At 54.7% G+C, this 26,227-nt stretch overlaps 1 protein-coding gene and 1 long non-coding RNA gene across 8 annotated transcripts in view; one reads left to right on the top strand and one right to left on the bottom strand.

The window, feature by feature from the left end:
• Positions 1 to 1,375: 1,375 nt before the first annotated feature.
• The window catches only part of SPNS3 (SPNS lysolipid transporter 3, sphingosine-1-phosphate (putative)), a 57,699-nt gene continuing 32,847 nt past the window's right edge, over positions 1,376 to 26,227 (bottom strand). For 5 of the 7 annotated variants that reach the window (XM_028835909.2, XM_028835912.2, XM_077969993.1 and 2 more), the window contains 4 exons: positions 10,824 to 10,889; positions 3,262 to 3,360; positions 3,005 to 3,176; positions 1,376 to 1,787 (listed from right to left, as the gene is read on the bottom strand). In XM_028835909.2, coding sequence (XP_028691742.2) covers positions 1,699 to 1,787; positions 3,005 to 3,176; positions 3,262 to 3,360; positions 10,824 to 10,889 — 426 coding nt within the window. In that variant the 3' untranslated portion in view covers positions 1,376 to 1,698. Of the gene's footprint in view, positions 1,788 to 1,922; positions 2,043 to 3,004; positions 3,177 to 3,261; positions 3,361 to 10,823; positions 10,890 to 26,227 lie in introns of all 7 variants that reach the window. The other 2 variants (XR_013405965.1, XM_077969994.1) reach the window with 2 other exon arrangements.
• Positions 5,469 to 9,079, top strand: LOC144335268 (uncharacterized). The gene is made up of 2 exons (XR_013405997.1): positions 5,469 to 5,616; positions 6,566 to 9,079. It is a non-coding gene; the product is annotated as an uncharacterized LOC144335268 (long non-coding RNA).

Genomic DNA, 26,227 nt, shown 5'->3' with positions numbered 1-26,227 from the left:
AGCGGCCCTCAGGGAGTCCGGGAGCCACCTAGGTCACACAGCCAGTGAGTGTCGACAGGGACCGTGGCATCCTGGCTCCCACCCAGTTGCTGCCTCCTTCTCAGGAAAACAAAATATTCTCACAGATCTTTTACCTTGTAACTTCAACGGCCGCCTGTTGCATGAGCTCCAAGCATTGAGTCATGGTCAAGGGCCTGGCTAGCCTGCAGGGAGGGCTGGCTGTGGTGTAGGTGGGGGCTGAGCTGGAGAGCCCTGCTCCTGGGGCCTGTTGCAGCCAACAGGGAGGGCTGGGGGGCACCCCACAGAAGGCAGGGACAGAGCAAGCAAGCATCAGGGGCTGTGCAGGAGTCTCAGTCGCTGCTCTGCCCGCAGTTGCTGGGAGACAGGCACAGCCTGGCACAGCGAAGGTGGCCATCAGTGAGTGAGCAAGTGATGCCTGGCTGGGCACCAGGGGAGGCGGAAAGAACATGAGAACAAGCCTTCCCACTGCTGCCCGCCTGGAAGCTGTCGATCTCCCACAGGGCCCGCTGAGCCCAGCTGCTCTGAACCCAGTGGCAAGCGTGGGCCCCGCAGAGCCAGCCCTCCCCACAGGCTGTGCTGGGGTCAGAGCGTGGGCCCCGGGAAGGCTGGGGGTACAGAACCGGGCAGGCCAGGAGGATCCCTGCACGGCCACTCAAGTCCTCAGCAGGGTTCTGGAGCAGCTGCGCCCACGTCTGTGTAGGCGTGGGTGCTCCTCTGTGTGGTTCCCTGGAACTTGGAGCCACATCCCCACACCAGCGCCCAAGTGGAAACTCATCTCCAAGAGCAAGATTCAGCCCCCACATTTTGTTCAAAGGGTGGAGTGGGCCGGGCACGGTGGCTCATGCCTATAATCCCAGCACTTTGGGAGGCCGAGGTGGGCAGATCACCTGAGGTCAGGAGGTCAAGACCAGCCTGGCCAACATGGTGAAACCCCATCTCTACTAAAAATACAAAAATTAGCTGGGCATGGTGGCGCACGCCTGTAATCCCAGCTACTTGGTAGGCTGAGGCAGAAGAATCGCTTAAACCCAGGAGGCGGAGGTTGCAATGATCCGAGATTGTGCCATTGCTCTCCAGCCTGGACAAGAGTGAAACTCCATCTCAAAAGCAAAACAAAACAAAACAAAACAAAAAACAAAACAGAGTGGAATCACGCAGAGGGTGCCCAGTGCCCATGACTTTGCAGAATGGAGAAGCTGGGTCAGAGTGGGAGGTCCAGGCTGAGGACCCCTAGAGACCCATGCTGAGCCACCCCCTCAGCTTCCCTACTTTAGGGCAGCCCTGCATCCTTGGCCTGGACCGCCCATCCGTCCTCTCCCCCTTCCCCTCCAGCAGAGGCACAAGAGGCTATAAATAACAGGGCTGTCTACAGGCCTGAAAGCCATAGGCTTTGTACTGGCCTCGCTTTATTCAGCGCCCAGCAGCAGCCAGGCTGGGGAACCCAGGCTGGGGCAGCCTTGAGTGGGGCACAGGCACAGGCCCAGGCTTCCCACGCAGAGTGCTGACAGCTCCATTCGTAGCCCAGCCACAGGGTCCTGCCAGCTCTCCAGCCGGGAATGCAAAAGTGGCAGACGCGCCTCAGCCGGAGTCCCCGAGGACAGCCAAAGAGGAATCGAGGCACAGCTACTGTGGGGTCCAACGGGAGGCTGGCAGGCAGGGCAAGTGCAGGCAGGGACCTCAGGGCTCCTCTGTGGAGGCAGCGGTGCCCGAAAGCAGGCCTTGTCTCTCCAGGTCGTTGCTGTCCACATCCTTGCTGTCTGGGGTCCCTGCAGGAGGAAAGATGCTCAGCCTGCCCAAAGGATGCAGAAGGTGCTTTGGGACCAGGCCTGGGAACGGGCTGTCAGGAAATCCTCTCTGTCCCCAGTGCAAAATACCTTCCAGATCCAACCCCTCGTCATCACCTTCAATGCCACTGGCGTGGTCTTAGCACCACTGTCCCCTGGAAGGGGAGTCGGCTGTCGGCTATGCCTCTCAGCTTCATCGCTGACCAGTCTGTTCTCAACACGGCAGCCAGGGCGACGCTTTGACATCAATCAGACCACCTCAGTGCTCCTCTCCTGGAAGCCCCACGGCAGCTCCCGCCTCACTCCGAGCGAAAGCCACAGTCTTTACAAGGACCCCCTGCTCTGGCCCTGTATCCCTCACCCCTACCACTGTCCCTCTTGCTCCTGCCGCAGCCGCACTGGCCTCCTGGCTGATCCTCAAACACATCAGGTGCATACAATCCCGTGGCAGGGCCTTTGCACTGGCTGTCCCCACTGCCAGGAGCGTCTTCCCCCCCGGTCGCTGGACGGCTCACTCCCTCGCTTCCTCCAGATCTTTGCTCTAATGTCACCTGCGCAGTGGGGATCCTTGTAACCTGCACCCACCTGTCCCCCCTTTTTTTTTTTTTTTTTTTTTGAGACAGTCTCACTTTGTTGTCCAGGCTGGAGTGCAGTGGCGAGATGGCGAGATCTCAGCTCACTATCACCTCCACCTCCCGGGTTCAAGCGATTCTCCTGCCTCAGCCTCCTGAGTAGCTGGGACTACAGCTGTGTGCCACCACACCTGGCTAATTTTTGTACTTTTAGTAGAGACAGGGCTTCACCATGTTGCCCAGGCTGGTCTTGAACTCCTGACCTTGTGATCCGCCCACCTCGGCCTCCCAAAGTACTGGGATTATAGGTGTGAGCCACTGTGCCCGGCCCCTGTCTCCTTCCTTTCCTGCTTTATATCTCTCCATAGCACTCGTCGCCGTGAACATGCTATATCTTTACTTTTTCTGTTTCTGGTCTGTCTTCACCAACTACAGTGTCAGTTTCTACAGGGGCCTCATTCTTTCCCTCCCCAGCCTCTGCAACCTTCCCTGGTACATAGCAGGGGTGTACTAAGCATTTCTGAATGAGTAAACAAACAAACTGGCCAGGGGTTCGGGGGGTGGCCAGTGCTGTCTGCCCCTAGCGTGTCCAGCCCTGAGCCGGGCCTGGTGCAAGGGGTAGGGTACCTGTGCCAGGCTGCCAGGCCCGGGCCTCATCTCTCTCCAGGTACAGTGCAGTCAGCAGGAAGCAGCCGCCCCCCAGGGCAATGACGAAGGTGCAGCACAGGAAGCTCTGCTGCAGGCTGAGGAAGCGCTGCAGGTAGGAGTCAGGGCGCCTGGCCCGCAGGACACTAGAGATCTGTGGAGGAGAAGGGGTGGGTCTGCCAGGCCCACCAGGCTGGCCCCCAGACCCTCCCCACCCCACACACGCAGACACGTCTTACAAGTCCTGTGAGATAGGGGCTGCCAGCGTCTCCCAGGATGTGGCCCACTGTGATCTGAAGTGCCTCTGCTGTCCCCCGGCACCTGGGCACCACCACAGACTGAAAAACATAGGCACAGCAGGGGGGCACCCCAAGTGAGGGCACCCTTGCCTCCTGTTCCCCACCTGCCAAGGACCTGCCTGGAGGAGTGACAGGCCATTCAGGTGAGTGGGATGGGAGGGAGTCGGCAACCCCCAAGGTCTAAAGTCCCACCCCAGAACATCAGGCCCATCTGAAGCTTCTCCAGTGCCCGAGGATGGGGGTGCCAAGTCCCCCGATCAGGGCCACCCCTCTTGAGAGTTTGCTCTTGAAATGGGAAGGAACCAGGCATGACTGTGACCACAGTGAAAGGGGGTGGGGTATCCCAGCTCAGGGGCCCAGGACACAGCAGTGCAGGCGGGCGGGGAGAAGAGCAGGTGCATGCCAGGTGTCTGCATGTGCGGGCAATTGGGCAAGGGTGGTACGGAGGGCTCAGTCCTCTCAGGAGCCGCAGGGCCCCTGGGGCAGAGACCAAAGCAGCCTTGCTGGAGAAGCCCGCACAACTCGACGGACGAGGCTGAGAACGTTAAGAAGATGAACACTGGGCCGGGCACGGTGGCTCACTTCTGTAATCCCAGCACTTTGAGGCGTCTTCTGCCTGGCATGCCTTCCATCCTCTGGTCCAGCTGGAGCATCTCTATTTGTCATTTAGGACTTGCATTTGGGTCACCTCCTCTGTGAAGCCCTCTCAGAGTTCAGGTACCTGCCCTGAGCTCCCGCAACTCCTATGCACACCCCTAACTGAACTCATGTCACCCAGAACTGGGAGGGGCCCTTTCTCTGTCCACCTCCCCGTATTCGCTATGGTGTGTGGGCAACAAAGGCCTTTGATTTCTCTTGGGGTCCCTGGGTGCAGCGAGGTACCAGGCACAGAGGCGACTAGCTGAAAGTCTGCCAACAAAATAAGTCAAGTAGATCCATCTGGGAGACTATGCCCAGGAGAAACTCTGCCAGAACCCAGGCCTACAGCAGGGAGTGGAAGGAGGGAGGGGGAGGGGATTCAAGCTGAGACCATGGTCACATGAACCCAGCTGGACAGCCACAGGGGAGCTTACCACCCTGTAGCCTTATCCCCAAGACCTAGGTGTCCATGATCTGAGGCCATGAGTTAGTAATCATCAATATTAGCTGGGCACAGGGGCTCAAGCCTATCATCCCAGCACTTTGGGAGGCCAAGGCAGGTGGATCAATTGAGGTCAGGAGTTCGAGACCATCCTGGCCAACATGGTGAAACCCCGTCTCTACTAAAAATACAAAAATTAGCCGGGCGTGGTGGTGTGCACCTGTAATCCCAGCTACTCGGGATTATCGCTCGAACCTGGGAGGTGGAGGTTGTAGTGAGCCGAGGTGGCACCACTGCATTCCAGACTGAGTGACAGGAGAATCGCTCGAACCTGGGAGGTGGAGGTTGTAGTGAGCCGAGGTGGCACCACTGCATTCCAGACTGAGTGACAGAGCAAGATCCTGTCTCAAAAAAAAAAATAATAAAATAATAACTGCCAACATTTATTGAATGCTTGCTGTATGCATTTTATACATCAACTTGAACAACCCATGAGGGAGATACGATGACCACCTGCATTGTACAGATGAGAAAAACCTCCACAGGGAGGGCAAGTGACTTGCCCAAGGTCACCCAGCCTGAAATAACAGGACTGAGATAGGATCCCAGGCCTTCTCCCTCCAGGACCTGGCCTTTTGACCACTCTGCTATGATGGGCAAGGAGGAGCCGGTGTTTCCAGCAATATTTGTGCATTTGTAATAGAGCATTCAGAAATCCAAGAGAAAGATGAGGAGGACAAGTTCATTGCTAGCCCTGTAAACGGATGGCAGAGTAATTGGCAAAGAGACGGGGAAAGGCATTCCAGGCAGGGGACAGTGTAAGCAAAGGTGTGGACGGAGGATCCCAGGGACAGGATCTCTGCATTCCAGAACCCCAGGGGGCAGATGCAGGGGGTTTTGTGGTGGGCAGGGCAGAGGGCGGGAGTCACTGTGGTGACTGTCTGGTCCCAGGGTCACTGGCACTGAGCCACCCTGCGCAGGTGGCGAGAGAAACCGGGCCTCTTGCCATCACCGGGATCTGCCAACAGGCCTGAGAAGGAACTGACCAACAGCTTTGCACCTTCCCCAAGGACTTCCTTCTCACCCTATAATTATGTAATTACTCACTGGTGGCTCCAGGAAGGCAGTTGAGGCTTCCCGGAGGGAGGAACCTGAATGTCCAAAAAGGTCCACATGGAGGCTGGGGCTGCTGGGACCCCCACAGTAAGGTCCAGGTAGGGTGGCCGTTTCCTCCTCTCCCAGGAACCCCAACCTACTGGGCCCAGCTCTGTCGCTGCTGCCAGTGACGAGGGAGGTGGGTCTCCCCCAGCCTGTTCCAAGTCCGCGTTGTCTCCATGCAGCCAGCAGCCGAGACTGGGCCCCACAGAAGCTGGAGAGCCCAGGGGGTAATTTCAGAAATAAGAGGCTTTGGGTTCCCAAAAATCCAGGCTCACTCTATTCTGAGACAAAAACACCTCTGTTTGTGGCTCTCCCTTCTTAGAAGGGCTGTTCCCTTTAGAGCCCAGGGCTAAACCGGGGCCAACCAAGGGCTTGCAGAAAGTCAGAGCGGCAGCCACCAGGTGCAGACTCCCCGGGCAGCCTGCCTCCTGCACCCCCACTCAGGCCTCGCCCCCAAACACCCCTGGGAGGGTGAGACAGGCCAGTGAGCTGACAGCTACCTGGGGGGCAGAGGCTGAGCAGGGAAGCGTTGAAACCTGGGGCAGGGGGAGAACCCAGAGGTGACAACTCTCCGGGGAAATGTGGGGACGTCTGCTGAGGGGTGGGAGATGAGCCTGTGGCTGGATTGCAGGACCCCAGAGTACAGGCCTGAGAAAGAGGAACTGAGCCCCCTCCTTCTCTAGCCCCCACACTGTTTGGGATCCAGAGATCGTGCTCCCAGGATCCTCCCTCCACACCTTGGCTTACACCGTCCCCTGCCTGGAGAGGGGTTGGGGTGAGCTGGCTCTGGGCCATCCTGAGTGGGGCCGCGACAGACAGCAGGGCTGGGAGGAGCCCCCATGACTAGGTGTGGGGAGGCAGGGAGCTCTGCCTGAGGAGATGCAGGTTCAGGGGACATAATCTCAGTCTCCAGGGAGCAGGGCCCTCTGCGGCCCAGCGGGGCTAAGGCGAGGCTGGCAGAGGTGGGTCTTGGCTGTGACTGAGCCGAATCATTTTCACCAACAGAAAGCCCCCCGAGGCCGGGCACGGTGGCTCAAGCCTGTAATCCCAGCACTTTGGGAGGCCGAGACGGGCGGATCACAAGGTCAGGAGATCGAGACCATCCTGGCTAACACGGTGAAACCCCGTCTCTACTAAAAATACAAAAAATTAGCCGGGCGTGGTGGCGGGCGCCTGTAGTCCCAGCTACTCCGGCGGCTGAGGCAGGAGAATGGCGTGAACCCGGGAGGCGGAGCTTGCAGTGAGCTGAGATCCGGCCACTGCACTCCAGCCTGGGCGACAGAGCAAGACTCCGTCTCAAAAAAAAAAAAAAAAAAAAAAGAAAGAAAGCCCCCCGAGAGGCAGGCGCTGCCCGAGGCGTGCGGAATGAACTCCCGGGAGGTGTATGTGAACAAGGGGATGGCTGGAATTTGGCAAAGCATTTATGGACTGGCAAGCTTGCGATGCGAGACCAGCGTCCTCAAAATGTGCTCTACGGAATGCGATGGCAGGATCACTTGGGAAGTTCATCAGAAACACTGGTCCCTGGACCCCAGCATGGACTTGGAGGACACAGGGCCTGGAATCGGGGTTTGTAACAAGCTCCCTCAAACCTGACTCTCATGTACAGTGATGTCTTCAAGCCACTGGACCAGAGAGCCCCTGAGGTCCCTTCTCCAGAGAGAACCTGGATTCTCCCCATTGTGGAGATTGCATCAAAGAGAGCAGTATCCCTGCCAGGCGCAGCGGCTCACGCCTGTAATCCCAGCACATTGGGAGCCTGAGGGGGGCGGATCACGAGGTCAAGAGATCAAGACCATCCTGGCCAACATGGTGAACCCTGTCTCTACTAAAATACAAAAATTAGCTGGGCATGGTGGTGCACACCTGCAATCCCAACTACTTGGGAGGCTGAGGCAGGAGAATAGCTTGAACCCAGCAAGCAGAGGTTGCAGTGAGCCGAGATCACGCCACTGCACTCCAGCCTGGCGACAGTGAGAGACTCTGTCTCAAATGCAAAAAAAAGAGGAGTGTCCCGAGGAATGGATGATCTGGAAGTCAGCGGGGCCCACACACCCACTCAGGAATCTATAGGACACAGGAGTGAATTCATTCTATCCTTATAGCCTGGGGTGTCATTGGTGGTTGCCACCGCTCTATCTATTGGACAGGTGAGCAAACCAAGACCCAGAGAGGTTCAGTCACTTGGCCAGGGCCACACAGCTAGTGAGGAGCTGGGCTAGAAGCGGAAGCAGATGGGCTGCTGCAGAGTCCTTGAGCCTGGGCTCTGCTGCCCTCTGCTCTCTGACCCCCCCACAGGCTCCAACCTCCCAGACACCTGCAGTTTCCACTCATTTTCCTATCAGCCCTCTGTGGCTTTCTTGGCTACTGAAAGCCGTTCACATGACTGTGCCCTGCCCTTCGCTCCCTGCTCCCTTGTTCTGTGGCCCCTGTTCACATACACCCTAAGGCTTCCTCCTTCCCTGGGCCCCTGCGGAAAGAGAAGCCGATCTCCTGTCTCAGGAGCAAGTGCCGGCCGGCAAAGGGGACCTTCCTCTACTTCCTGCCACAGGCCCTGTCCCCACACACTTCCTGCCCCTGCTCTGCTGGGAGGCTACCTCCTCCACCAGCGCTGGATCCCACCCTCAGCTCACCCTCGAACAGGGCCCCCTCTTTCCTCCTGCTTGCCCCTCCCTGCTCCCTGGAGGCTGTTCTGGCCTCCCGTCTTGAAAAGCAGAAAAGCAATGCCAGCTTCCCGGGATCTTCTGCCAACTCCAGCTACCATGCCCTTTGCTCCTGCCAACTCAGCTCCCCAAGGAATTGTCTACCCTCGGTGTCCTGCTTCCCCTTCCTCACCCTCCTCACCCTGCTCCAAGCTGGCATCTGCCCCTCCACTGCACAGAAGGGCTCCCCCTCCACCGGCCTTCACAGGGAGGAAGCAGCAACATGGAGGAGCTGAACTACAGGGGCTACAAGGATTGCTCAGCTCTGACCCCCAAAGGCCGAAAGGCATCTTTGGCCGCAGGGCTCCAGGAGGGTGGGAAGGCAGGGAAGGGGGCGGCAGGCTCTGGGGCGGTGGACCTTGCAAAGCGTTGGGGCTGGAGGCCTCTAAGCCAAGGAAGGACCATGGGGAGCCCTGAGGTGGGCTGGCTCCTGTCCAGCCGGCTCCCTGGGCAGCTCCCCAGATGGGTAAAACTGTGCAGCTGACCAGTCCCTAACTCTCCTTCACCCCTTCCCCCACCCGCCCTCCCCAGCACACACTCTCCTCTTTAACCCCACAAAGAGCCTGGCTCTGCCAGGTTAATCATTCTTACAAAGGCAGACGCTGGGGGACACAGTGCAGCCTTCACATATCTGCGGGGCTGTCATGTGGAAGAGGGAGCTGCGCTGTAGGGGGCAGGTCAGGGAAGCTGCGGGGGCAGGTGCGGCTCCGTCTGGACCACCTCAGAGAGAACCAGCTATGCTGGGGGGATGTTAGTTTCCCTGAGCCTAAAAGTGGACAATCCCATGAATAAAACATCTGCCAATGCCTTCCCCTTCCCTGAGCGTTCCTGGAGGCCGCCTCGCTCACCCTACCGGGCAGGTGCTGATTACCCCTTTTATAGACAAGGAAACTGAGGCCCAGGGCCATGCGGCAGGTCTGTGGCTGACTCTGGGCTGGAGCCCAAGTCTCCCGTCTGGAGGGAGGGGCAGGAAGGACCTGCCAGCCCTGCAGCTGATGCACTCACCCAGGAGCCAAAGGCAGGGCAGGCCTCTCCGAGCTCGCTGGGCCTGGGCCGTGGGGAGGGGTCAGGGGATCTGCTGGGGAGGCCAGACATCTTGGCAGGGAGTGAGCATCCCGTCCACAGTAGTATTCAAGCAGGGTTTGTTGACAGAGTAAACGACTATACATGCCCATAACCCTTTCAAACTCAGATTCTAGGGCACCATATGATTTCTTTGGGGGATAGAAAATGAGAAAATGGAAAATTCTGGATTGCTGTAAGAATCCTAGCCAGCATTCTCTGTGCCAGGCACATGGATCTTCTCATTTCACCCTCACATCAATCCATAAGGCAGGTGCCATTATCATCCCCACTTTCCACATGGGGATACCAAGGCTCAGAGACACACAGTGACTGGCCTAAGGCCACACAGCTCATAAGTGGCAGGACCAGGGCTGACAGCCAGGTCTGTTTTCTGAATCCAGGCTGGTACCGCGACATTGGACTGCCCTCGGGACAGCTCTCAGCCGACGGCCAGGCTGGTCCAGTTCCCTTGTGGCCAGCACCAGACTGTGCCAGGCTGCCAGGAGGTGGAAGGAAGGCTCTCGGGACGCTCACAGGCCCAGGGCCCTGCGTTATCTACAAAGGCACAACCCTTCATGGCGTCCAAAGTCCTTCCCTGTGTGCCTCCCAGAAAGAGGCAAGGAGGCTGGACGAAGGGTGTGTGGCTCAGGGAGGGGCATGTGGGACTCTGGACGCAGCAGTCATGTGGTCAAGACAGTATCAGGCCTCTTACAGGCAGGGCTGATCCTTGCATGGCAGCCTGTGACACACAAGTTGGTGTGGGCTGGCGCAGCGGGCCTCAGTAGCTACTGCCCCGAAGGATAGCATCCTGTCTGCACGCCCCAGAGTGGAGGGCAAGGAGCCTGCTTGCTGAGAAGCTACAGAAAGAAGGAGGGAGGGTCCGGGCACCGTGGCTCACACCTGTAATCCCAGCACTTTGGGAGGCTGAAGTGGGCGGATCACCTGAGGTCAGGAGTTCAAGACCAGCCTGGCCAATATGGTGAAGCCCATCTCTACTAAAAATACAAAATTAGGCGGGTATGGTGGCGGGTGCCTGTAGTCTCTGCTACTTGGGAGGCTGAGGCAGGAGAATCAGTTGAACTCAGGAGGCGGAGGTTGCAGTGAGCCGAGATCGGGCTATTGCACTCCAGCCTGGGCAACAAGAGTGAAACTCAGTCTCCAAAAAAAGAAAAAAAAAAAAAAGAGGGAGGGAGCCCAGGGAGTCAAAATGCATAGGTTCCAGCCCTGGCTCCCTGCGGTGGGGCTGTGTGACTTTGGAACAGGCACCTGCCTTCTCTGAACCTCCATTTGTTCATCTGCAAAATGGGGATGATGGTCAGAGACGTCTGAGAGTGTCAGAGGCCTCTGGTCCAAGGTAACCGTGAATGACTTTGGTGCCCTAATGCATGGTCTCTGACGCCATTGCCAGGCAGCTGCTCACCAGCAGAGGTCCAGTCCTGAGCTGGACTCTGTCTAGCTCCCCCTGCTCAGCCCCCTACCCCGACTCCCGCACCTACCAGCAGGATGTCAGCAACCACTGCCCAGTTGCAGGACAGAAGCAGCTCCCCAAGGCCCAGGAACACCTGTGGACAGAGGGTGGCCTCGGTGAGGATTCCCAGACCCCAGTCACTAATCCAACCTGTTGCTCCCCACCTGTGGAGGGGAGAGACTGGGACGCCACAGAGAAAGGCATTGTTGAAACTTATTGGATTTAGCAAGGAAGGCCTGGAACTATTTTTCCAGTTCCAGCAGCCTTGACGGTGGGTAGACAGAGCCAGGACCCATAGGCGAGTGTCCAGCCCCTGGAGCCCCTCGCTGGGGCCCAGGAGGAAGCAGCTAGGCCTCCTCCCAGGCCACTTTTAAAGGTAAGAAAACAGACTTTAAACCAGGCACAGTGATTCAAGCCTGTAATTCCAGCACTTTGGGAGGCTGAGGTAGGCGGATCACTTGAGGTCAGGAGTTCAAGACCAGCCTGGCCAACATGGTGAAACCCCATCTCTACTAAAAATACAAAAATTAGCAGGGTGTGGTGGCTCACATCTGTAGTCCCAGCTACTCGGGAGACTGAGGCATGAGAATCGCTTGAACTCAAGAGGCAGAGGTTGCAGGGAGCCGAGATCACACCACTGCACTCCAGCCTGGGTGATAGAGTGAGACTCCGCTTCAAAAAAAAAAAAAAAAAAAGAGGAAAAGAAAAACAGAGTTTAGAGGACAAAGACTAAAAGACTGCTCGGAGATTGCCCACCCCTCCTCTGTTTTCCCCAAAAGTTCGTATACACTGAGAAGGCACCTATTGTGTGCCAGCCAGTGTGCCCAGCCCCAGGCACCCCACCAAAGGCCCCTCCAGGCCATCCCCCTCCCCGTGGAGCAGCACAGGGAGGTGGGCAAGGCCCGGGACACCCATCGTGCAGACAGTCAAACTGAGCCTGGTCAAGGACGGGGCTTGTCTGGGGTCACCAGCTGACCCTGAGTAAAGCCTGCCTGGGGCATGAGGCTTACGGCCCCCGCCCAGTGCCCACCCCCAGCTCTGCTCCCAGTGTCCTCTGGTTACCACAAGCCCGGAACCTGCCCCCCCTTCACCTCGTGCCAAGGGATTAGGACAATCCTCATTCCCCTCACTCAAGAAGAGTTTAATGAAGCAGCAAGAAGAAAGAAAAAAAAAAAGTCTCATTTCTCAAAGCTTCCAAGAGCTTATTGCAAGGGTGGAATTAGTCATTCCTGGATCACGGGGCTGTCCCCAGGGTAGCCCAGGCTCAGGCACCCAAAGACCTGATGATCAGTGGCGGGGGAGCACCCGGGACAAAGGACCTGAAGGACCACCGCCCGAGCACCCACCACGCACCAGCCCTGTCCTCTCTTGTGATCCTGTCTAACCCCTCAGGTTAGGTGCCCTGTAAGGCAGATGTCATTACACCCATTTCACAGATAAACTCAGGCCAGAGGGCAAGCATCAAGCCATGTCCTGATGGGCGCCCCCCACCCCCCGCCCTGTGATAGCCTGTGCATGGTGAGGGTGAAGAGGCCACTGCGGGGAGGGGGGTTCCCAGCATCCACAGTGCCTGGTGAGGCTAGCACCGGGGAATCAGAGGACAGCCCGAGATGGGCAGGGAGGCCCTGGGCGGAGGTGGCACGGGGGAGAACCCTGAAGGACAGTCAGGATCAGGACGGGCCCGGGACAGCCACAAGACCACACCAGCCGGGGACCCACGGGAGCGGAGGCAAGGGGCTGGGATGTGCCCACCATGCTGGGTGGGGCAGGAACGTGGCCCAGCTCTGGTGGAGGGAGAGCAGAACCAGCCAATGAGCCCAAGCAGCCATGCGTTCTCCTGGTCTAACTCAGCCCCTGGGACTGCAGTGCCTGGTCCCTGGCACCCAAACTGAGAGGCCCCTGAGGGCAGGTGGGTCTCCCTCAGGCCTGGGACATGGGGCCGGGCACCCACAGGGGCAGAAATCAAGAAGCTGTTGGCAGACAGGTCTCAGGTGGGGCCTGGGCAGCTGCAGATCCACATTCCAGCCTAGCAGGGTCTGCCAGCTGCCTCCTGGGGCCACATGAAAGCCTGGCCTGACTCACACCCTCCCCCCTTCGATGTTTTCCGGGCACCTGCACCTGGCCCTCCAGGCCTCTCCCCGCTTTATGTTGCCAGCGTCTGCCTCTACCACCTCCCTCTCCGTGCAGCCCAGGCACCCCGGCCCCCAAGCAGCCCCCCGTTTTGCTCTCCCCGGCCGCTCCACACCCATAGGACACGCTGAGATACACCTTTTCCTTCCTCCAGCTGGGGCAGGGTGGATCCCGGCCCCCAAACAGAGCCCATCAGAGGGAGGCTGCAGCTACAATGGGGCCTTTCAGACTAAAGAAGCCGCCCGAGGATGCCAGGTCTCCTCAGACACACCTGGAGGCCGGCACCGCGCCACCAAATCCTCGTCTCCGCTTGGCAGCTTTGAGGGGCAAAGGGCTCGGCTGCGGAGAGACCACCTTCTAATCCTGTAATTACAGAGTCTCCGGGGGCGGCGGCCACCAGGGCTGACTCAGCTCCGGGAGGGGTTCCACAGCCAAGGGGTGTGACCTCTTGGGGTGGACGGGCCCAGCCCCACCCTGCCTTGCTGAGCGGGCCTGGGGAGGCCACCACCTCTGGACCTTGGCTTCCCCAACGGTACAATACCAGGGTGCCCCAGATGCTCCACCAGGACCCTCCAGCACCAGCAGCCCCTGCTTGTTAAGCTGGTAACCCCGCTTTGCACTGGGGTTCCTCACAGGCCAGTGCACACTGGGTCCTAGAGCTCAGTGGCTTCCACAAGCAGTTCAAACCTGGGCTCCACAACTCAAAAGCAAAGCAAACACACAAAAAGTGCTCTGGGGCCGGCCGCAGGGGCTCACGCCTGTAATCCCAGCACTTTGGGAGGCCGAGGAGGGCAGATCATGAGGTCAGGAGATCGAGACCATCCTGGCTAACACAGTGAAACCCCATTTCTACTAAAAATACAAAAAAAAATTAGCCAGGCGTGGTGGCGGGCACCTGTAGTCCCAGCTACTCAGGAGGCTGAGGCAGGAGAATGGTGTGAACCCGGGAGGTGGAGCTTGCAGTGAGCCAAGATCGCACCCCTGCACTCCAGTCTGGGCGACAGAGAGAGACTCTGCCTCAAAAAAAATAAAATAAAATAAAAAATAAAGGGGCTCTGGTTTGTAGAATTCAGTTGACTGTTCGAAGCTGCTCCTACATGGGCATCTCAGCCCTGCAGTCCCAGGTCCCTCCTGGACACTCCCTCCTGGATGGCCACAGGCACCTCACACTGAACAGCTGCCTAAACTCATTTTCTCCCCTGTCCCCAAACATCTCTGTTGCTGCCCAGTGTGGCTGAGCCAGCCAGGACGCAGGCCCCAGGCGCAGACTGGTCAGCAAGCTGCTGGAGCTGATCTCCTCTGGCTCAGGAATAGCGCCCGGTCCCCATCACCCAGGCCAGATGCTGGGGTTGGGGGTTCCCTACATGCCTTGCTCACCCTCACACCCCTCATCACTGATTTCTGTCCATTTGCCTCCTGCACATTCCTTGAATCTGCCTCTTTCTCCTGTCCATGGCCTCTGGCCAGTGCACTCCAGGCCTCCCCGGCCGTCTCCTCCCCAGTTTCCCAGGCCCCACCATCCCTCCAGACACCAGCCCCGGAGGGGACTTCCGAAAGAGAAATCTGACTCTGCCCCTGTTTCCTCCAGTCTGTGTGGCCTCCCTGCACCCTGACTTAGATCCCTTTGGGAGATAGGGCCTGGGAACACTGCCTGGAGCCTCAGAAACATGGAGCCCCTCAGTCCCTGGCCTCTGCCATTCCAGACCAAGATAATTTCCCCCTCGAGCTAGGAAAGTAATGATAAATGTCCCTGGCTTTAGTCATCCCCGGCCACAGAGACCCACACACATAGGTATCCATGCTCACACTGTCACGCACGCGGCCGCGTGAACATGCCCAGACGCACGCACAGCCAAGGCCTCCCACACGTGCACACGAGATCAACACACAAGCACACTCACACACAAGCACACTCACACACAAGCACCCACACACGGACACCCACAACCTGAGACACACACGAAGAACTCACATGCCACAACTACGTACAGATGTAGGTAATGGGGAGCCATTCAAACTATCAAAACATGTGTGGCAAGGGCACCAGAAAGATGATGGCTATAAACCCTGGCACAGGCTTGTTGGGGTGGACTTGCCGAATAACAACCTGGCATGTACCCATGCATACCTGTGGTCTCATAATAAGTATAGTAATTATGCTCACACACACACACGTACACAAACATGCTTGTGTCTTCACTCTTGTGCACATCCATGCACAAGAGTGGATGTGCTCACGCTTAGATCTTCACACACACATTCCTCTCCTCTTGTCCACCTGCACACGCAGGTTGGCAGGAGGAGGAAGCAGGCAGAAACGGTCAGCCCCTGTGGGGTGGCAGGGGCAGTGCCTTCAATCTTGGTTCAGCTCAGTCTTCCAACTGGGCGGTAACTGACTCTGAACTGCAAAGAATGGATTCTGGGCCCACCACCAGAAGGGAAAAGGCCAATATCCCCTGGGGGCTCGCTGTGCCCAGGGCAGAGCTGAGACCCAAGCCTCCTCTCTCACGGACCAGCTCTTTGCCTGAGCCAGTCAGGACACAGGCCCCAGGACACAGACCAGCCGCCAGCAAGCTGCTGCACCGTCTGGCATGCTTTGTCCCTGGGCTTGCCAACCTGTAATTGCAAGGACTGGCATTGGGGCACAAGGGCACCACCTGGTTTCCAGGGGCCGGCAGCAGCCCAACAAGCCAGTGGGCAGGCAGGTGGGGAGTGAGGCAGTGAAGGGAGCAAAAGCTTTGCGTCCTCCCAGAGAATTCGGCTGAGATTGTGTGCTCTCCTGGTGTGCCATGCTGCCAGCCAACAGACACCTGTTACATCTTGGCAGGGCTGTGGGGCCCTCAGAGGAAGGATGAGTGGGCCTGTCTCAGCCCCTCTCAGACAGCGTCTGGTGGGGCCTGGTTACTCCAGCCCAGAAAGCCAGGTAGAAAGGGCTTATCCGAGAGGCTCCCCAAGGGGCAAGTCTGGGAAGCGGTAGGAACGTTCCCCAGAGGTGGGAAGCTCACATAGCCCAGCTTTCCACACCACTCCAGGGACCAGAGAGCAGATCCCACAGCCACCCCCTGCATCCTGGGCTGCCCCTTGAGGACAGCTATGGTGGACTACATCCTGGCTGATCTCTGCCAGCCACCCTGCAAGCTTCCCTGTGGACGCCAGATGGGCAGTTATCAGGCCTCCATCCCAGGTCCTCACGCAGGAGTCTTCAGGACTGGGAAGGGGCCAGGCACGGTGGCTCCCACCTGTAATCCCAGCAATTTGGGAGGCCGAGGCAGGCGAATCACTTGAGGCCAGGAGTTCGAGACCAGCCTGGCCAACATGGTAAAACCCCTTCTCTACTAAAAATACAAAAATTAGCCAGGTGTGGTGACGGGCACCTGTAATCCCAGCTACTCAGGAGGCTGAGGCAGGAGAATCGGTTGTGCCTGGGAGGGGGAGGCTGACGCTGCACTCCGGCCTGGGCAAAAGAGTGAGACTCTCTCTTAAAAAAAAAAAAAAAAGGCTGGGAAGGGCAGCGTCCTCTCCTGGATCTAAAGGCCTCAGTGACAGCCACGCTGGCTCTGCTGTGTGCAGTGGTGGCCACATCTCTCCTTGGGCAAGGAGGGATCTCAGAGCTATGATCAGGTTTGGGCAGGAAGCAGCCTTCAAGATCACCAGGGTCAACTCCTGTGCAAAGATGGAGGATTGAAAGTTGCGTCATAGACTTAAGTTTCCACGCAGAAGCAAAAAATAGTAAGTCAGAAAAGAAGTGATTTTTTTTTTTTTACCAAAGAAAAGAACAAAACCTAGCGAAATAAACATTCCCTACTGGGAGCCAGGCACAGTGGCTCACACCTGTAATCTCAACACTTTGGGAGGCTCAGGCAGGAGGACTGGTTGATCCCAGGAGTTCAAGACCAGCCTGGACAACATAGCCTCTATCTCTACAAGTAATTTAAAAATTAGCCGGGCATGGTGGCATGCACCTGTGGTCCCACCTATTCCAGAGGCTGAGGCAGGGAGGATCCCTTAAGCCTGGGAGGTTGGGGCTACAGTGAGTGAGACATGATCACACCACTGCACTCCAGCCTGGGTGAACGGCAAGATCCTCAAAAAAAAAAAAAAAAAAAAAAATTGGCAGCCAAGCAAAAGAGCAGACGATTCTGTAGAAGAGGGTATTACCCTTCTAGGTTTTCCCTCCCCACAGTCATTCACTAAAACCCCCATATCTGGAGGGAAATAAACTGAGTGGTGTCCCTGAGAGCCAGCAGGGAAAGCTGCTGGGGAGAGACGAGTAAAACCAGAGAAAGCCAACAATGACTCCAATCACTGACTCCACTCAAGGCCCTAGGGCAATCCCCGTCTCAGAAGGGAATGCACCCAGTAATTAAGTAGAATGAACCGTGTTATAGAGCGTTTACCTGAATCCCAGAAGACAGAGCAGAGAACCCAGGTGTTTTTACAGATGCCTCATTTGCCTCAGCCCTGCATTTCCCTCCGGCAACAGAAAAGTCTGCAGAGCCTAAGCTCAACTCAAACTGCATTGCCTTTGGACAACGGAATGGTCACAGAGAAGGCAGGGAGAGTCAAAGACACGAAGTCACTCATGCTACCACACGACACTACTATCAAAGCAAATCCAGTTTCTGCGCAGAGCTGCCCACACCCAGCTCAGATGAAAATCATTCAGTGTGTAAACTCTGGATACATATTGTAGAAAAGCAAAGAAGGAAGGAAAGGAGGGAGACAAGGAGAAAAAAATCCAACCTGGCCGGGCACAGTGGCTCATGTCTGTAATCCCAACACTTTGGGAGGCCGAGGCTGGTGGATCACTTGAGGTCAGGAGCTCGAGACCAGCCTGGCCAACATGGTGAAACCCCATCTCTACTAAAAAGTACAAAAATTGGCTGGTGTCGTGGAGCACGCCTGTAGTTCCAGCTACTCGGGAGGCTGAGGCAGGAGAATCGCTTGAACCCAGGAGGCAGAGGTTGCAGTGAGCTGAGACTGTGCCACTGCACTCCAGCCTGGGCGACAGAGCGAGACTCCGTCTCAAAAACAAACAAACAAACAAACAAACAAAAAAATCCAACCTAAAAGATAGGTGATAAGAGAAGGAGCAGAAGGAAATTCTTTATATTGGCTTCAAGTTATAAAACAACGCAATGAGAATATTAATTCAGACCGGGCACAGTGGCTCATGCCTGTAATCCCAGCACTGTGGGAGGCCAAAGAGGGTGGATCAGTTGATCTGAGGAGTTTGACACCAGCCTAGGCAACATGGCAAAACCCTATCTCTACGAAAAATAGAAAAATTAGCTGGGCGTGCTAGTGCGTGCCTGTGGTCCCAGCTACTCGGGAGGCTGAGGTGGGAGGATCGTTTGAGCCCAGGAGGTCGAGGCTGCAGACAGCCATGACTGCATCACTGAACTCCAGCCTGGGTGACAGAGTAAGACCCTGTCTCAAAATAAATAAATAAATATCAAAGAAAAGACAATCTCATGCATAAATGAACCAAAAGAAAATAAACTCTCTAGCCTTTTGGGGGACGGGGGTGGATAAAAACTCCTTAATCACAAAATCTACCCAGTTAGGAGTTGAAGCAAAATAAAGAACTCAGGAATAAAGAATCTGTGTAAACAGACTGATAACAAACCTTGAATCTCCTTAAATAGGAAACTATTCTCAAGCCACTACCAGGATGATGCTTAAAGAACAGACTGTGGCCAGGTGCGGTGGCTCACGCCTGTAATCCCAGCACTTTGGGAGGCTGAGGCAGGCAGATCACCTGAGGTTGGGGGTTCGCGACCAGCCTGACCAACATAGAGAAACCCTGTCTCTGCTAAAAATACAAAATTAGCTGGGTGTGGTGTTGCATGTCTGTAATCCCAGCTACTCAGGAGGCTGAGGCAGGAAAATCACTTGAACCCGGGAGGTGGAGGTTGTGGTGAGATGAGATCGTGCCATTCCACTCCAGCCTGGGCAACAAAAGCGAAACTCCATCTCAAAATAAAAGCAAAAAAAACCAACAAAAAAAGAAAGCAAAAAATAAACGAACAGAAAAAAAACCCCAAACAAAACAACAACAGACTGTGAATGCTCTACATCTAGAAAAAGTAAAACTAATAATGTAACTAACAAAAATCAGAGGTTGGGGACAGAAGGGAGAGAGGAGGTAGAAGAAGGCTGGTGTCCTCTTTCATAGCTCGTATTTATCAATAAGTCCACGGTTTTACAACTAATTCAAACTTAATTCCTTTGATTTCACTTCAGTTTCTGCAAGTGGATTCATATAAATGAAACATGTTATATGATTCTATTTATATGAATTATCCAGAACAGACAAATCTATAAAGACAGAAAATAGATTTAGCAGCTGCCTAGGGCCAGGGCTGGGGAGCAGAGAGAGAGATTGGAGGGATGGGGGTGAGTGCTAATAGGCATGAAATTTCTTTTTGGGGTGAGCAAAATGTTCTAAAATTGATGTGGTGATGGTTGTTCAACTCTGTGGATGTACTAAAAACCAGTGAATTATACACTTTATTGGGTGAACTGTCTGATATATGAATTATTACTAATATTATTTTGAGACAGGGTCTTGCTCTGTCGCCCAGGCTGGAGTGCAGTGGTGTGATCTCGGCTCACTGCAGCTTCTGCCTCCTGGGTTCAAGCGATTCTTATCCTCAGCCTCCCAAGTAGCTGAAATTACAAGCACCTAACACCACACCTGGCTAATTTTTGTACTTTTTAAAAAATTATTTATTTATTTTGAGATGGAGTCTTGCTCTGTTGCCCTGACTGGAGTGCAGTGGCCGGATCTCAGCTCACTGCAAGCTCCGCCTCCCGGGTTCATGCCATTCTTCTGCCTCAGCCTCCCGAGTAGCTGGGATTACAGGCGCCCGCCACCTCGCCTGGCTAATTTTTTGTATTTTTAGTAGAGACAGGGTTTCACTGTGTCAGCCAGGATGGTCTCGATCTCCTGACCTCGTGATCCGCCTGCCTCTGCCTCCCAATGTGCTGGGTTTACAGGCGTGAGCCACCATGCCCAGCCCATAATTTTAGTATTTTTAGTAGAGACAGGGTTTCACCATGTTGGCCAGGCTGGTCACAAACTCCTGACCTCAAGTGATCCACCTGCCTCAGCCTCCCAAAGTGCTGGGTTTACAGGCGTGAGCCACTGCGCCCAGCCTGATATATGAATTGTATCTCTATAAATCTGTTTTTAAAAATTGCGCTACCATATGACCCCAGTTTAATAAAACTATTTCTACCTACCCATAAGCCTGTGAATGGATAGACAGACACATATATGGAATGACGGTTACCTAATTAAATATGGAAGCAAAAAGGCCAAAATGTGAAGAATTATTCACTCTTGTAGATGAAAACATGAATAACTGTTATTGTCTTCTCTGCACTTTTCTGCTTTTGTTTTGTTTTTTTTTAGTGTCCCCCAAATAAAAATACCAAAGTCATTTGATACAGCATGATAGAGTGAACTGTTGGTCCCACCCTTGACCTCACCACGGCAGCACTGTGCATTCACAGCTGTGACTGACGTGTGGAATGTCTCCAAGCTCGAGCTTCAGGTCCCCGCTCATGCCCTTGGTGACCCCATTTGGTCTCATGGCTTGAAATAACCAGCCTAGACCTGTCTCCCAAACTCCAGACTCATACACACCCAATTGCTTTTTTTTTTTTTTTTTTGAGATGGAGTCTCGCTCTGTCTCCCAGGCTGGTGTGCAGTGGTGTGATCCTGGCTCACTGCAACCTCCACCTCCCAGGTTCAAGTGATTCTCATGCCTCAGCCTCCTAAGTAGCTGGGACCGCAGGCGCCCACCACCACACCCGGCTAATTTCTATATTTTTAGTAGAGACAGTGTTTCACCATGTTTGCCTTGGGCGCCCAGCTGAATTTCCTCTTAATATGTCCAGTTGAGGCCGGGCACAGTGGCCCACGCCTGTAATCCCAGCACTCTGGGAGGTCGAGGCGAGCAGACCACTTGAGGTCAGGAGTTCGAGACCACCCTGCCCAACATGGTGAAACCCCCCTGTCTACTAAAAATACAAAAATTAGCCAGGTGTGGTGGCAGGTGCCTGTAATCCCAGCTACTCTAGAGGCTGAGGCAGGAGAATCGCTTGAATTCAGGAGGCAGAGGTTGCCGTGAGCCGAGATCATACCACTGCACTTCAGCCTGGGCAACAGAGCAAGATTCTGTCATAAACAAACAAATAAATAAAACAAATAAATCAGGTGGAAGTGATGCTTTTCAAGTTCCTGGCCTGAGGCTTAACAGACTTTGCAACTTCCACTTCTGCTGTCTTAGACGCCCTGAGATGGCCATGTAAGGAAGCTGGTCTCGCCTAGGGGAGGATGAGTGGCCACACGGAGAAGAACGAAGGGGACCCGTGGGGCAGCCAGAGGTGAGTAAGGTCAGCGTGGACATTCCAGTGCAGTAATCGTCCAGAGGAAAGCAGCTACGTGAGTGGCCACAGGCAAACCAGCAGAGGAACCATCCAGTCAGGCCACAGAATCAGAAATAACTGGGCATTGTTTTAAGCCACGAAATTTTGGGTTGATTTTTTATGCAGTAGTAGATACCAGATACAACCCCGAAGTCAGATCCTCTCACCTCTGCGCTGGACACTCTGGTGGCTTCCAGTGTCAGTGATATGGGAAGCCAGAGTGAATCTACGTACAAGGCCCTCCATGAGCCACACCCTCACTCCCCCATCGCCGTGACCTCTGACTTCATCGCCTCTACTGCTCCCTGGCTGACCCCATTCCAGCCACATTTCCCCAACATGCCAGTCATGCATTCTCCCTCAGGGCCTCTGCACAGGCTGTCCTCCACATGGACTGTGCTTCCCTGCTCCACCCCATACCCACATGGCTTCTTCCCACACTTATTCCTGGAATGTCACTGTCTCAACAAGGCCTCCCCTGGCCCCTTGCATTGCTCCTGTCGTTCTCTTTATCTCCTTTCCCTGCTGTTGCTCTCCACAGAACTCATCCCCATCTGGCCGGGCGCGGTGGCTCATGCCTGTAATCCCAGCACTTTGGGAGGCCGAGGCGGGCGGATCACAAGGTCAGGAGATCGAGACCACGGTGAAACCCCGTCTCTACTAAAAATACAAAAAATTAGCCGGGCGCGGTGGCGGGCGCCTGTAGTCCCAGCTACTCAGGAGGCTGAGGCAGGAGAATGGCGTAAACCCAGGAGGTGGAGCTTGCAGTGAGCCGAGATCGCGCCACTGCACTCCAGCCTGGGCGACAGAGCGAGACTCCGTCTCAAAAAACAAACAAACAAAAAAAAAAAAAAAGAACTCATCCCCATCTAACATACTATGGTATCTGTTTGTTTGTTTGTTTGTTTGTTTGTTGAGAGGCAGTTTTGCTCTGTCACCCAGGCTGGAGTGCAGTGGTGCAATCTTGGCTCACTGCAACCTCTGCCTCCCAGGTTCCAGTGATTCTCCTGCATCAGCCTCCCTAGTAGCTGGGATTACAGGTGCCCACCACTATGCCCTGCTTATTTTTGTATTTTTAGTAGAGGCAGGGTTTCACTATGTTGGCCAGGCTGGTTTCGAACTCCTGATCTCATGACATCTGCCTGCCTCGGTCTCCCAAAGTGCTGGGATTACAGGTGTGAGCCACTGTGCCTGGCCTTTTTTTTTTTTTTTTTTTTTTGAGACAGAGTCTCGTTCTATCACCCAGGATAGAGTGTAAAGGTGCAATCTAGCCGGGCGCGGTGGCTCACGCCTGTAATCCCAGCACTTTGGGAGGCCGAGGTGGGCGGATCACAAGGTCAGGAGATCGAGACCACAGTGAAACCCCGTCTCTACTAAAAATACAAAAAAAAAATTAGCCGGGCGCGGTGGCGGGCACCTGTAGTCCCAGCTACTCAGGAGGCTGAGGCAGGAGAATGGCGTAAACCCAGGAGGCGGAGCTTGCAGTGAGCCGAGATCGCGCCACTGCACTCCAGCCTGGGCGACAGAGCGAGACTCCGTCTCAAAAACAAAACAAAACAAAACAAAACAAAACAAAAAAAGGTGCAATCTCAGCTCACTGCAACCTCTGGTTCCTGGGCTCAAGCGATTCTCCTGCCTCAGCCTCCTGAATAGCTGGGATTACAGGCACACACCACCACGCCCGGCTAATTTTTGTATTTTTAGTAGAGGCGGGGTTTCACCATATTGGCCAGGCTGGTCTCAAACCCCTGACCTCGTGATCTGCCCACCTTGGCCTCCCGAAGTGCTGGGATTTATGGACATGAGCTACCATGCCCGGCCTATGGTGTTGATTTTCCATGTTAATTGTATTACACACACATACTTTTGCCTGCTTTGTTCATGCTGTACCCCAGTGCCTGGAACAGCATATGGCAAAGAGGAGGTGCTGGGGAAATATTTCATACGTGAGTGGACATTGCTGCTCTTCCTGGTGGAGACCTGCCTCTCAGCCACCTGGCCATGGCCATAGGCTTGGCCGTTGGAGGCCTCAAGCACATCTGCTCCTTCAGCCCATGGGGCCAAGCAGGGGTGTGAGGGAGTCCGGGTTTCTCACCTGTGAGACCAAAAGAGCAGCATGGAACCAGAGACCCACCTGGTGAGCTTCGCCACTGTGCACACACACACTTTCCTATGCAATGTCAGGTGTCAGCAGGGTCCAGAGGACAGCAGGGAAGGAATCCCTGGGGCATGATGGGAGATTGCATTTTCCAAAGATGGCCACTGCAATATTTCCCATTCCACAAGTTCTTGCAGATCACTGATACTCTCATCAAAAGATAGAGTCCATTTCTACTTTTTTTTTTTTTTGAAATGGAGTCTCACTCCCTCACCCAGACTGGAGTGCATTGGTGGCGATCCTGCCTCACTGCAACCTCCACCTCCTGGGTTCAAGTGATTCTCCTGCCTCAGCCTTCCAAGTAGCTGGGATTACAGGCACCTGCCATCATGCCAGGCTAATTTTTGTATTTTTGTAGAGATGGGGTTTCGCCATGTTGGCTAAGCTGGCCTTGAACTCCTCATCTCAGGTAATCTTCCCGCCTTGGCCTCCCAAAGTGCTGGAATCACAGGCGTGAGCCACTACGCATGACCTAGAGTCCATTTCTTTGCCCCACTAATTTGAGCAGAAAGTTGTGCTCAGGTTTAAAAAAAAAAAGAAAAAATAGCATGCAGAGAATGCAAGTTACATTTATGGTAACTTTCAAGGGTAGGTCAAAAAGGCAACACAGTTCTTTCTACCTGGCCCACTATCTCAGAACATTAGTCCTTGTTTAACCCGGCCACCATGCTGTGAGGAAGCACAGACCACACGGAGAGGCCACAGACAGGTGTACCAGCCAATGGCTTCTGCTAAGGTCTCAGTCAATAGCTACATCGACTGCCAGGCAGGCCCCACCACTTTGATGATCCAGCCCCTCACCCTTGTCCAGCCTAGCTAACACCAAATGGAAAAGAGATGTCATCCCCTCTTGCTCTCAAACCTGGCCTAAACTGCACTTACGTGAGCAAAATAAATGTTTTTGTTGTTTTAAGTCATTAAGTTTTGTTACACATGCATAGTAATTAGAACAGGCTCAGCCGGGCGTGGTGGCTCACGCCTGTAAACCCAGCACTTTCGGAGGCCAAGGCAGATCACCTGAGGTCAGGAGTTGGAGACCAGCCTGGCCAACATGGTGAAACCCCATCTCTACTAAAAATACCAAAAATCAGCCAGGTGTAGTGGTGTGCACCTGTAATCCCAGCTACTCAGGAGGCTGAGACAGGAGAATTGCTTGAACCTGGGAGGAGGAGGTTGCAGTGAGCCAAGATTGCACCACTGCACTCCAGCCTGGTCAACGAGAGCAAAACTCTGTCTCCAGAAAAAAAAAAAACAGGCTCAAAAGTTTGCTTATCTCTTTAAGGAAGCCGAGAGGTAAGGAGCAGCACTCCCATTTTCTTGCTAAGAAAACTGAGGCTCCGAGGTCAAGATCTTGCCCTAGGTCACACAAGTCACACAACTGGTAAGGAAAGAAGAAGGAATGATGTCCAGATCTTTCAGACACATCATGGCATGCTGCCTCCCACGCCCCACTCCTGTCCCTCCACCTTGACCACAAAGCCCACCTAAGGGGTGATAGCCGACGTTCAGCCACATCCTCCAGCCACCAGGTCAGTGACAGTGGAGGCCCTGCTTTGGGTGCAGTCCCTCCTCTGAGCACAAACCCCTTCTCCTCTGAAGGGCAGCAGCTCTGGGAAGAAGGCCAAGGAAGGTGGCATAAGCCAAGACCTGCTGTGTGCGTGTCTGGACCCTAATTAACAGCCGAGAAGTCCACTTCCCTTGCCAAGAGGACTGGAAAGATGGAAGAGATGGAACCCTCTGTTTCTGTAGGTGGCCACGGGGCATGGGCTCCCCCAGGGAAGGCCCCAGACCAGACTTTATATTCTCAGAAAAGCTCATTTCCATGAAACAAGCAGCATGATTTGGCCCCTACTTCAGGAAATCTGGGAACAGACACACGGTGCGACCAAAAATCATCCTGCCCACACAATGCAGTTACAGGCACAAAAGTAGCAGGAGAAAAGCTATACTTAGCCACAAACGCACATGTGCACATAGGCACATCCCACGCGGTTCTCTGCATGTCCTGAGGTGGGTGTGCACGCTCATGCACAGACAAGTGTACAAAACAGCACACGTCAACACACTCATACACGCCATGCACACACACACACACAAAAATTAAAATAGATCTATTTGTACATACAATGTACATTTAGCATGTATATTCATTCGTGCTAAATGTACATTGTATGTACAAGTATATTCTTTTTTTTTTTGAGATGGAGTCTCACTCTGTCACCCCGGTTAGAGTGCAGTGGCATGATTTTGGCTCACTGCAACCTCCACCGCCCAGGTTCAAACGATTCTCCTACCTCGGCCTCCAAAGTAGCTGGGATTAAAGGCGCACGCTGCTATGCCCAGCTAAATTTTTAAATAAATTTTTAGCAGGGACAGGGGCATGGGAGAGGGCATGTTGGCCAGGCTGGTCTCGAACTCATAGCCTCAAGTGATTCACCCACCTTGACCTCCCAAAGTGCTGGGATTAAAGGCCTGAGCCATTGTGCCTGGCTAGTCTAGTCAGGGTTTTTGTTTGTTTGTTTGTTTTAAGACAGAGTCTTGCTTTGTTGCACAGGCTAAAGTGCAGTGGCGCAATCTCTGCCTCCTGAGCTCAAGCAATTCTCCTGCCTCCGCCTCCTGAATAGCTGGGATTACAGGTGCCACCACAATGCCTGGCTAATTTCTGTATTTCAAGTAGAGATGGGGTTTCACCATGTTGGCCAGGC

The sequence above is a fragment of the Macaca mulatta genome, chromosome 16 (assembly GCF_049350105.2).
Source record: "Macaca mulatta isolate MMU2019108-1 chromosome 16, T2T-MMU8v2.0, whole genome shotgun sequence".
NCBI lineage: Eukaryota > Metazoa > Chordata > Mammalia > Primates > Cercopithecidae > Macaca > Macaca mulatta.
This window is presented reverse-complemented; position numbering and strand designations above follow the sequence as displayed.